Source organism: Callorhinus ursinus, unplaced genomic scaffold (genome assembly GCF_003265705.2).
Source record: "Callorhinus ursinus isolate GAN/ISIS: 27379988/994484 unplaced genomic scaffold, GSC_fseal_2.0 scaffold26, whole genome shotgun sequence".
NCBI classification, from domain to species: domain Eukaryota; kingdom Metazoa; phylum Chordata; class Mammalia; order Carnivora; family Otariidae; genus Callorhinus; species Callorhinus ursinus.
Window position 1 is genome coordinate 20,721,095 of NW_027397088.1, and position 12,061 is coordinate 20,733,155.

General features: G+C 40.4%; 1 protein-coding gene across 4 annotated transcripts in view; it reads left to right on the plus strand.

The window, feature by feature from the left end:
- The window catches only part of CDKAL1 (CDKAL1 threonylcarbamoyladenosine tRNA methylthiotransferase), a 654,884-nt gene that overhangs the window by 557,283 nt on the left and 85,540 nt on the right, over positions 1-12,061 (plus strand). The window contains exon 14 of one of the 4 annotated variants that reach the window (XM_073877633.1): positions 2,948-3,236. The exons of the other annotated variants lie outside the window; for them this stretch is intronic. Coding sequence (XP_073733734.1) covers positions 2,948-3,115 — 168 coding nt within the window. The 3' untranslated portion in view covers positions 3,116-3,236. Of the gene's footprint in view, positions 1-2,947; positions 3,237-12,061 lie in introns of those variants that run through there. 4 annotated transcript variants of the gene reach the window in all.

Consider the following 12,061-nt stretch of genomic DNA (forward strand, 5'->3'; position numbering starts at 1 on the left):
TTAAAGTGGTTTAGTATAAGACCACTACTCTTGGGTTATATAGACCTATTGTGGGTTTATATAAAAGAAAGCAACTGTAGCTTTTCCCGTTTCACTTTTCTGCTGGCAAAAAGCCACAGAACGGGCCAGGCTAATGGTAATTCCTCTACTCCCTGGCAGACCTCCCATAGCCAGCCAGCACCCAAGGAATACATTGGCGAGGGTTGGAAAACCAGGGTAGCAAGACGAAGATATGGCAGAAATCACCGATGCCAGGACGAGAAAGACCTGCCAGTTCAGAACTGTCTTTGACTTTTTTATCCTAGTGCCGTAAGTCTCTTTCCCCTCTGCACTAGCTGCCGCAGTGGAATTTAAGAAAGTGTGTGTCCAAAGACTCCTTAACAGTACAGGGTAGTGCTTCTGAGACACCAGAGTTCAATAAGCAGCTACACAACAGTATATTCAGTCTGATGCCAACATTACGTATATGTGCTTCTGAATCATCTACTTTTTATATTAGGATTTACTATGATGAAGAATAAAAGGAGTAAATATTCCTTCCTTTTAAAAAGGCTGTGACTGGGCCAAAGGAAATTTGGATGACTCTGGATTTTTTCAAAATCTGGTTGACTATAATAATTTTAAATGTATTCTCTGTTTTAAATATATCACTGGGGTGCCCGACTGGCTCGGTCGGTAGAGCATGGGACTCTGGATCTCAGGGCTGTGAGTTCAAGCTCCATGTTGGGTGTAGAGATGAGTTAAAAATAAAATCTTTAAAAAAAAAAAAATCAGTCAGTCACTGAATTTTGGAACTACCAGTTCTTCATGACAGGTAATGCCTTTAGGGTGTTTATTCAATTACATCTAGTTCTAGAAAGAAACATAGTTTCTGTATCAGTTTAATTTTGACTCTCTTGTTGAACCATTTAATGGTATGTTCTTCTATGTTTTGATCACACTACTTTTCTTTCATACTGTGCATCTTCATTACTTTGGTGAGGTCCGTATCATTATATGTCTTTCAGGAAATCAACATGAGCAAGTCAAGAACTTGATACTGGCCACCCCATGTTCAGGTTTTAGGAGAAGTAGACCAGACACAAATTTCACGAGAGGGAGTCACTCAAAAGACAGCTGTCATTTTAGCATTCCCAACACTGGAAACAAACAAACATAAAAACTTGATGGTTACTCTAAAATGCTATTGATCCATTCAGAGCATTTAGTTATTTATGTTGAATTTTCACTGATTTGAACGAGTGTTGAGGGAGACCTGAAACTCCCATTAATCACATCCTGAACTAAGAAGGCACAGACCTGTCTACCTAATGTGTGCCCATAATGAACGTAATGTTAGCTGTTCGTTCAGCTTGCAAATCAGAGTCATACATTATGTATGCAAAGTCTGAATTAAGGAAAAATACTTTTAAGTATTTTAAAGGAGTACAGTTCATTACTTTCAAGTAATTAAACAAATTCAGTATTCCAAGGAGGAGTACGTTGTGATTCTTTTCATGAGTAGATAAAAATGATACATTTTCTAAGACATCAGTAAGACTTTAAAAAGGAAAGTAGTTGTTAACCACAGAAAAATTCTTAACCTGGCTGGTAATTAAAATAGTACAAATTTAATTCACAATGAAGTGTTATTTTCACCTATAAGATTACTAAGGATTTTTAAATTTAGACTACCGAGTACTGGATGAGAATATAAATTTAAGAAAGAGCCTCAAAGTTCATATCGCTTAGCTCAGCAATTCAGCTTCTGAACATCTGTTCTAATGAAATAATCTTAAAAACCAAAATGCCACCTTTCACAGTAATGTCTACTGTCTTATTAAATAATAGGAGAGAGAGAGCAAAAACTTAAACATCCACCATTGAGGAGACTAGCTATATGAGTCAATCATAGTGTGTATGTGCCGTGGAATAATATCCAACCAGTAAATATTATTTATACAGAATTTATTACAGCGTGGGAAATGCTCATATTTTTAGGGGAAAGATAAGTAACAAAATTTCACATAAGTTAGGGTGTCAGTCCTATATTAAAACAATGAAAATAGAAAAAAATAGCCCAATTTTTAATATCTCAAGCTCAACCATTCCACTTATGGTCTTGTTTATATTAATATGCATAGTCATTCCTGTTTACATTATTGCTACAAAGGTAAAAGCAGGCTGTTCTCTTTCCAGATTATCTCACATGTCAAGTTATGCAGGCCGTGATATAATTTTTATGGTAAAGCAGAAACATCTTTGGATTTTCCAAATATCTTCACTCCTATTAGCCTTTTATATTTGTGAGTTTTAATGTATTGTTTATCTCATTTTGCTACATAACTCTTCTGGAAGAAGTTTGTGTTCCTTGGCAATTTCTCCTTGCCTGCTTATCTGTCTCTCTCCCAAAACTGCCCAAAATCAGAATTCCAATTGGTATTTCAGTGACTAGTAGGAATTGGAACCCATGTATTGGTTTTGATTTTTTTTTTTTTTTTTTTCCTTTTCAAGCCCCACAGCGCATGGGGATTATTTAACATTTTCTAAGCACACAGGATCCCTTTACAAAGACAAAGCACTTTGTGTTCCTATAGTTATTTTTATGTAAAGCTATTAAAGGAACAGGAAGCATCTTCTTTCGGCCACCTTTCCCCCTACAACTTCCCCCAGAACAGTCATTAGCATTAAACATAACAGAGTTGAAACTTGTTCCCACAGATTCCGCGGAGAAAGGCTGCAAAGTAACACTAAAGCATTTGGGGTTATTTGTACTAAAGTGCATACAAGGGCAACAGGGTGCCAACTCACGTGCTGGGCAGACATTGGTATCTGTGTTGTCACTCTGTGGCGTGTCCCATCCTAAATCATACGGGGAGTGGGTCCTGTTTGACAGATACTGTCATCAGTTCACACATTATTCAAATAATTTAAAAGCTTCTAATTTTTTTTTTTTTTTAATTTTAAGGACCGGCTGTTTGGTTTGCCCGGGCTTTCTCAGCTCGGCTGCTCAGGGCTCCAGCAAGGAATGTTCCTGTGCCAGACTGTTTATCTAGCCAAGCCTGAGCTACGGCTTTTTCATCCCAGTGGGACACTGCAGCTATGTTCTTGGCGTTTTCTGCCTATTACCAGTTAGGGTCTGTGAACAGGATCTCCATTTGTGAGAACCTCATTGTGGATGGCACGCAGTGGTCTTTTCATTTTGATTGATGGTTCTGGTTCTGCACCATCTGGCTTCTGATAGGCTGCATTAATCATATCCTGAACTCAGAAAGTGTAGACATGTCTGTTTAATATGTACCCACACATAATGTAATATTAGTTATTCATTCAGCTTGCAAAACAGCCATAATGTATGCAAGGTCTTTATATAGTCAAACATAAATATTAATATGCGACCCATTAATGCTGTTTTTACTTGTACTAACCTCCCACTAGTACATTTGTTGATGAAGATTGAGGAATTAAGAGAAAGAAGACCATGTGTATATCTACGTGAACATATATAATCTTGCTGATGTTTTAAATGAATTTAGAGTGATATATGCCTGTAGTACTTATCTTACCCATATTTAGTTTATGTATCTGATTGCCTCTTAAAATGCAGGTTAAATGCAAGCTGCAACACAGATTCCCTTTTTCTCATGTGAACTGCCTGCATCCGATGTAGGTCATCTGTTTGCTGAGGTCACTGGGGCTGTACGTGGCCCTGCTCTTTTGTGCTGCTCCCCCGGCTGGGCCCACTTTTGACACATTCTGGCCCCTGCTGTGTAATAACATCCAGAAAAGAGAGAGAAAAAGAGAGAGAGAGAGAGAGAGACCAGGAGAGGCAGGATAGGAATTCACAGGTCAAACAAAGTTTGCTCCAGATTTAGGACCATCATACTTATCAGTAGCTTAAATTTGGTTTCAGAAATTTGCTAGGACCTTTTCCAGTTAAGAGAGATTTAGTGTGCATTAATCATAATCCTTTCAGTACCTAGTGGAGGGAGGGTAAGGGGATTTAAATTCTCATGGGAAGTTACCTTGTGCAAAATTGCTAAAGCATATTTCTTGAGGTAGCAAATTAAAACCATAACTTCATAAAACACATTCTATGTTTTATTAATTATGTTTTGTTGTAACAGCACTATATTCCTCTGTGGTTACATCTTCTTGTATGTGCCCCAGATTCAAAGTATGTATTTTAATGAATTATACTATTGAAGAATGAGTGAAGATTAATGCTCGTGTGTTGCAGAATGCAAAATACGAACCACACTGTAACAGTAATCAATCATGGAATAATGCATGGGAAACAAGGCAGATGATCATAGTTTTCGCTGACAAATAAGTAAACTGCAGCTTCTGTGTGACACGTAATTTCAGTGAGGCTTAATTAGTCACATGAGCACGATGAGCAGTACCCACGGATGCTCCATAAAATGAAACACGGGTACAAACTGACATTTTAACAGTTGAAGATGTTAAGATAGCCTATATAAAATGGAAAAAAAAAATCACTTTAGGAGTACAATCAGTAAAATTAAACATTCAGTTCATCCATTTCTTATTTTAAAGGTATTTTTAGCTGTTTCATCCAATACTTTAGATCCCATCATTGCTTAATTCATCCTATTAATTTTTTTTTTAATACATTCACTGCTGAGAACACTGCATTGACAAACTGGAGAACAGAAAATCCATAATAAACAGGCCGATGACCATGAGAACATTGATGTAGTTCTAGGAATTTGTAAAAAGCCCCAATTTTGCTGTGAGAAGGCAGGGGTTACGCCTCGGCTCTGTCACTTGACTAGTTGAATGATGTTGGAAATAGGTTCAGGTTGACTGGCCTGTCTCCAGATTAGCCCTCCTTCTAAGATATAATAGTCTTAGTGAACCTTTTATCTAAAAGAAGGACTATCTTGAAGAACCTCAGACCTGATTTCTCATCTAAAAAATGGAGATCATCCCTGCTTCTGTCCACCTTTAGTGCTCACGAGGGTCAAATGAGTTCGCTGCATGCGTTATAAACTGTGAGATGCTATGAAAATATAGGTACTGTCATTTTTGTTCACTGAACTTCCCTGCATCTCCTGTGTTCTGTTCATGAGAGTTTGCACTGGGATCCATCTTCCTCCTGTCACAGTAAATCCGAGAGGCGGTGTGATGGTGAATCTATGTGTTTCCTGGTGCTTAAGGTCCTCTTCTTGTATGAGTTCCCTCCAGAGTTTACAGCAGAAGCTAAACACTCATTTTTCCCCTGTAAAAGGACCATATGCTAGAGAAATACAGCATAACTTAATTTCCTTCTTCGGGCACATAGAAACTATTGGACTATGTTTCCTTAAAATTAAGGACATTCATTCTGAAGCTCGAACTGGACTGAAATGGGGGGGCAGGGGGAGCGCGGACTTTTAAACCAAAACATTTTATTAGTTCGGGGAGGCAGTGCCAAAATGACAGCTCTCAAAGGCCAGTGCACCACTTCCTCGTTGGAGAACAGGGGCCACGTGTTGTTGGGGGGCGGCGGGCAGGGACAGATGGACAAGTTAGCTCCCCTCTTCCACATGTTGTGGTCATTAGACTTCCATGCAAAACGCAGCAAATCCCCAGAATGACAAATACACCTCTTTCAAATACAGAGATAGCAAGACACAAGTCGTTTTTAAATGTGTAATGTTTTAATCAATCTACGCTGTTGTGTTTTTGCATTATCCTGAATAGATGGACATTTACATTACCGTTGAATCTGAAGCATTTGTTAATGTTCCCGGCTTGTGGGAAGGACACCTGGACATATGTATGGTTCTCCAGATCTGGGAAAGATGACTTCCATTCTGGGCTCTCTTTTGTGTACCCTTTGACTTTAGGTGGAATCAGGTATCCTCTGTACGCTGTACCTAGTATCCCAGAGCAGATTTCGATGTCTGGAAACGGTGTAACTCGTGCCCTGAAGTCAACATTGTCAGTGGCACTCACTCGTCATTGTATGAAATTTGACAACGAGTGTTCATTTGTTTGTTTAGCCAGTGCAGGCAGGACACGGAGAGAAAGTGTCCCGTGGTCCCATGTATCAACACACAGCATGTTGAGGAGAACAGAGGCGAACACAGCTAATTTTACTTCACACAGTCCTGTAAAATACCACGAATACCGCTGTTATTAATTACTGTAGTATTACTAACAGTGTTAACAACAAAGCGTAAGTATCTTCTAAAGGAACCCCATTATAAAAGTTTAACTGACGGTCATTTAAAACTTTGAAAGCACAAGGAACTCAGTACTATCATCACACCTGAAAAGTTGTGGGGACTGAGACTAATTAATTATTTGATTCAGATACATTTATTCCTCATTCCCCTAAGACCTAAAAATGCCCATGTGTTTTCCCCTAAGACCTATATGCAGAGGTGTGTCTACTGAATCTCCGAGGACATAATGGTCCCAACTTACCTTTTTGGGTTTCACATCTGTCTTAAATTAGAGCCCAAAAAACTGAGCACATACCTGTCCAAATAACCGTCCAGAGCTTTTTCCTTAATAACGCTGCGTTCTTGTATATTATTTCTTTTGACTCGATTTCAAATCATAAAGATAATTATGAGGAACTACTTCCTAGCTATCTCTCCTATGTTATAATAAATTATTTGCCCTCTACTTTTCCCGGAAGCCTCCAAGGTTCTTGACAGTCCAGACTGACGGCTACCATTCCCATCTCCTCACCACCCCACCCCTCCTAATGTGTCCTGTCCCATCTCCACACCATTGAATACAGTGACTGGAATAAAAGCAGGAAGCTACTGGAAGGGGCTGGAGGGTGGGACAGTCATGCATTATGCAGAGTTTGTCAGCATTAATGTGAACAAAAGGTCACCAAGACTCATCACATTTATAATGGGGAGGGAACATTTGCTTTTTAGAATTCCTTGTCTCGTAGTTAACCTAGGATGCTGCAGTGATTTCTTTTCAAGTTGAAGATAGTGTTCTTGCTATATATATATATATATATATAAGCTATTTATTTTTAGTAACAGTTGATCAACCTGTGTACTACCGGTTACGAGTTATTTCAGTTATTTACCAGCTGCACTTGACCTTCACTGCCAAAGGCGGATCCACCTTTCTTACCTTTCTTTTCCACAGCCTGTTACAGTTTCAAATGGTAGTTAAAGCATGAAAAAGCCCTGAAATGATAAATATATGAGATATTCTAAGTATATGAGATACTTATCTTTTGAAAGAGTCTTTATTTTTATGATGTGGGGTTTTTTTTAATGAAGCATATATAAAAATGTGAATTGGTTTTCTTTTCTAAAGCAATAATTTCATTATAATTCTTCATGAAGAGAACCTATTTGCGGAGTGAAATGACAGCACAATTGCTGTTTAAGTGCATTATTTTCAGATGGCAGAGACATAGGACCATGAAAGGAGAGTCTCTTAAATGGCTAATGTAACTAAATGTTGGACGAGATGGGGAGATGCTTGTCAGAGTCCAGGGACTTATAGCCGTGGGTGTCCATATTCTTCCCAGGAGCAGAAAGTCTCAGTATCACAGCTGTTCAACTTCCATTGCCCTTGTATTGTTTATAAACATCTCTAGAACCGTTCTCTAGGTAACACATACACATGCCTGGTCCTCCGTGTTTCCTCCTTCTTTCTGTCTCATTTCCGTTTTATTCTGGGTGTTTTATTCATTTTCCCCTCCCTCCCTTGAACAGTAACATAGCGGTTCACCCTCATGTGTATTACCGGAGTCATATTTTTGTTTCAAGTGATGCTTGTAGCCCTCAACCCTAAAAGATCTGGGTAAATAAGTTTTTAGCCATCTACATCTTTTCATGCAAAAGAACACAGTTCCTCCAAATAAATTCAGGAGCTCAGCCCTAGCAACCAACGTTATCAGGGTGTGCGCATGCGTGTGAGTTCGGGGGAAACGATTGTTTTGTCATTTCAGCCACAGACAGCCACAACCCAAAGCTTTTTAAACACCCATTCTGTCATGGACATAGTTTTATTTCTAACATTTCTATAATCCACATTTGCTAAATCATCTAGGCAGCATGGTGTCTGTCAGTTCAAGTGAACCTAGCCTGGAATGGGCATTCTCTCACTTACCAGCTGTAAAACTTTGGGCACATTTCCTAATCTGTCCGACCCTCACATTTGTCATCTGTAAAACAGGGAAAATTCTGTCTACTTTTTGTGAGAAATAAATCTCTGAGAACAACTGATTCATTGTAAGTAAGTACTCATAAAATCTCTTACCCATTTCCTTTCCCTTCCTTCTAAACAATTCCTTTTTAATATGCTCAGTAGTCTAGACACTTGGAAATACTGAATTATTAAATATTTTCATGTTTTATTTCTCACATCGTTCCATGGCAGTTGAGAAAAATACATTATAATGAAAACATACACACATCATGGATTAGCTCAGGCAAGCCCATTTTTATACATCAATTCAAAGTCAGATCCAATCCTGGAGAAAATTGTGAAATAAAGTTTGCCTCTTCCAGCCATTGGTGTCTCCTTTACCCTTTGTGTGACCTTTTCATTGCCTGTGACCGCCACAACCTCTTGCTGTCTCCAGTCACCCACGGTCAAGACTGCTTTCAGGAAAGAATGTGATAAACACTTCCATTACGAGATATAAATTATTGAAAAGGGTCAATATGAGAATCTCCCTGGCTCTTTTCATGTTAACATAAGAGGAAAGGATTTAAGCCCAAGCATTAACTACTAATTGTTGATTCTCGCGTATTAATGAATTTTCCTGTTTTCTAACAGACTTTCTGGAACTTGTCAGTTATAAGTGTCCCTGAAAATTATAACTTTGAATTGGCTTTTTCCCCTCTCAGAGGTTACTTTTGATGACTTGTGACCCCAGCAAAGAGATCCACAAATCACTGGAAACCGTTCCCTTTGGGCAGAAGCCCATTATACTTTGTGACCGGGTAGTCCGGTCAAACGCATAGTGTCATCAAGGAAGGGCATTGGGAACAGAGCAGAGAATGGACTTACAGCACAGTTACTAGATGTGGGTATTTCTGGCCGTCAGCATCTCCTAAGAAAGACATAATAGGGCTGGGAAAAGCAGAGAAAAATAAGTTCTGCCTTCGTTGCAAGATCAGTGTTATCGTGCCTTTCCTTAAAATCTTCACTTATGGAAAACACATGAAAGTGAATGAAAATCTCCTCCATGACTAGGATATATGTTACAGACAAGAATATTTTGTTTCTCCCAGATAAGTTAGAATAGTATTTTTCTCCAGAATCCATAATAAGGGGAACACTGGGAAGACTCACTAATTGTCAGGAATCTCAGCTCTCTGCCAATTTTCTGTGTCTTTCTGTATTGTCCTCTTCTGAGAGAGGATATGGGTCAGATACGAAAGATCAAGAAGCAGGAATAAAGAGGAAGCCAGTCAATTGCTAAATGTTCCCATGAAACATATGGATAATACACTGTCGAATACTGGGTTATATACTGTCGTGTGTGTTTACATAATTATGTCTAAGCAGCTAGACTGTAAATTTCTCATGGGTAGAGATGCCGTCTTATATTTTCAAATTCCCTGAAAGGAAACTCGCTAGTAGTTGACATTTCATAGGTTTTAAATAAGTACTTGCTGAGTGGAATTGAATTTATGGTGAAGTTCCTTGCAAATTACTCGTGTAGATGCCAGATATAAACACTAGAGGAGTTCAGTGTGATTTTCTTTGGAAATCCCTTGGGCGTGACTGATGGAGTTTTCCTTGGACATACCTTTAGGACAACATTTTATTTAATTCAGGCAAATTGGTACCACTGCATCTTCCTAAGAGACTTGTCCAGTTTTTGACCAAATCATCCATCTACCCAAGGTTCTCAACCAGGGCTACGTCACCAGCACAGTACCCTGGCATTCCGTGCCCAGGGACCAGGGATGCTAAATATCTTGAACGTGGCACATCACAGCCCTTCACAGCAAAAAATTGTTTGCTCACAATACCAATACACCTCACTAAGAAACACTGGATTCCTTATAGCTTTTGCCCTTCCTACTATTCAGACCTCATATTCCCACTCCCTCCTTGTACTCTACATTTAAGCTTTTACTGAGATACTTCTTGATCATACCAAGCTCTGTCTACTTCTTCATCTTTGCAGGTTTTGTTTCTTCTGCTTTTGTCCTACTTTCTCTTCCAGTGAATGTCTTCTAATCCCTCAGGACTCAGCTCAGGCACCATCTCCTCTAGTAAGCTTTTGCTGGTTACAAACCCAGACTGGGATAAGAGGCACTCTTAGGTGCTTTCGAAGCACGCCGTGACATTTAAACCAGTGAATTATTGTTGTCTGTTTACTTTCTGCCTTTCCCTGGACTGGAATCTATTCAAGAACAAGTGGGATGTCCTAGGAACTTACCCAGTGCCTGACACACACTGAGCACTTAATGAATAATGTTTTGAATGAATGAATGAATCAGTGACATTTTCAGACAAGGATTAGTTCATTCAGCAAATATTAACCATGCATTTTTTGTAACTTGGAAGCGTCCTGACACGGGGCATGCTAGGATATTGGCAACACTGGGTTTGTGGGTGGGGAGGAAGCCTTGTGCAAAGGTAGGGAAGCAGTAAGAGGAAGGGCTAGAAGATTCTCCATACCGTGGGTCTGGCTCAGACTGGATACCCCTGGGGGCGGGGCTCAGTCGTTAAGCGTCTGCCTTCGGCTCCAGTCATGGTCCCAGGGTCCTGGGATCGAGCCCCACATCGGGCTCCTTGCTCAGCAGGGGGGAGCTGCTTCTCCCTCTCCCACTCCCCCTGCTTGTGTTCCCTCTCTTGCTACATCTCCCTCTGTCAAATAAATCAACAAAATCTTAAAAAAAAAAAAAAAAGAAGCCTGGATACCCTCAGTAGCTCCAAGACCATGAGTGGGACATGACAACAGGTGAGCCCTGTGCAGGGCTGTTTGGAACATGGTCCTCAGACCCGGCCAGTCTCAAAGAAGGCAAGTGCAGAAGCTGGAGTAAGACCTAGGGATTTTATAGAATAATTTTAGATCTCTTGAATCTTAACAATAAAAAGGCTTTTTGACTTTACTTTTCTAGCCACTAATTTTTATTGTATTTTAGATGTAAATCAGTTCCTGAGGCATCTGAAATATTTTTCAAAAAGGAAAAGAACAAAAGGAGAGAACATTTTTTTTTAAGATTTTATTTATTTATTTGAGAATGCGCAAAAGGAGGGGGAGGGACAGAGGGAGAGAATCTCAAGCGGACTCCCCACTGAGCATGGAGCCCGACATGGGGCTCGATCCCAGGGCCCTGAGATCACGACCTGAGCCTTAATCAAGAGTCAGATGCTTAAGCAACGGAGCCACCCACGCACTCCCAACATTCTTTTCCGAAGCTGGTCTTCACCACAGGCCATTTGAGCATCAGTGGTCCAGTAGAGTGATGACTTTCTCACCAGGTTCTGTATTGGGTGCCGAAGAAGCAGAAACTTACTGCCAATTCTCTCCTTCCTTTCTTCGGCTCCTGGGAAGGGAATTGCTAACTTCAGAGAAGAGCAAGTGGTGAGGATTAGGGTCCCCTCTGACTGTCTAGAGTTCTGGATAAGACGGTAGCACCTGACCAGAGCTGCAGTACCAAGCAGAAAACCAAAAATAAAGTCTACCTGTGTGGCTCAAGCCTGCCCGTCAGGAACGTCAGGAGGAGCTCCACAGAAATTGGGGTGTCCAGTCTTCACTTCTAGCAGCAGGGTGTGTGGTAGCACGGCTAATTCCAACACCTGCCTCCCGGGGAGCCCGTGGCCACCACCGATGTACCAACCACCCTGGCAGAGATTGGCTCAAGAACTGAGTGAGGCCGGCCGGCTTCGTAGGCTCTGGAGCTTCCTCGGCAACAGCTGAACAGGCCTTGGGAGACTGTCGCTGACATGCCCAGGATGTGAGGAGCATCGTGCCAGGTATGACGAAGACTCAGAGATGAGCAGTTCCACTGAGCATTGGAACCAGAAGTTTAGGCAGGAATACAACTGGACCGCTTGAGGAGGAAAGGGAAGTAGACTTGGTAGTAAAGCCATCTTAAAGCATAAATATGAACTAGTTTGT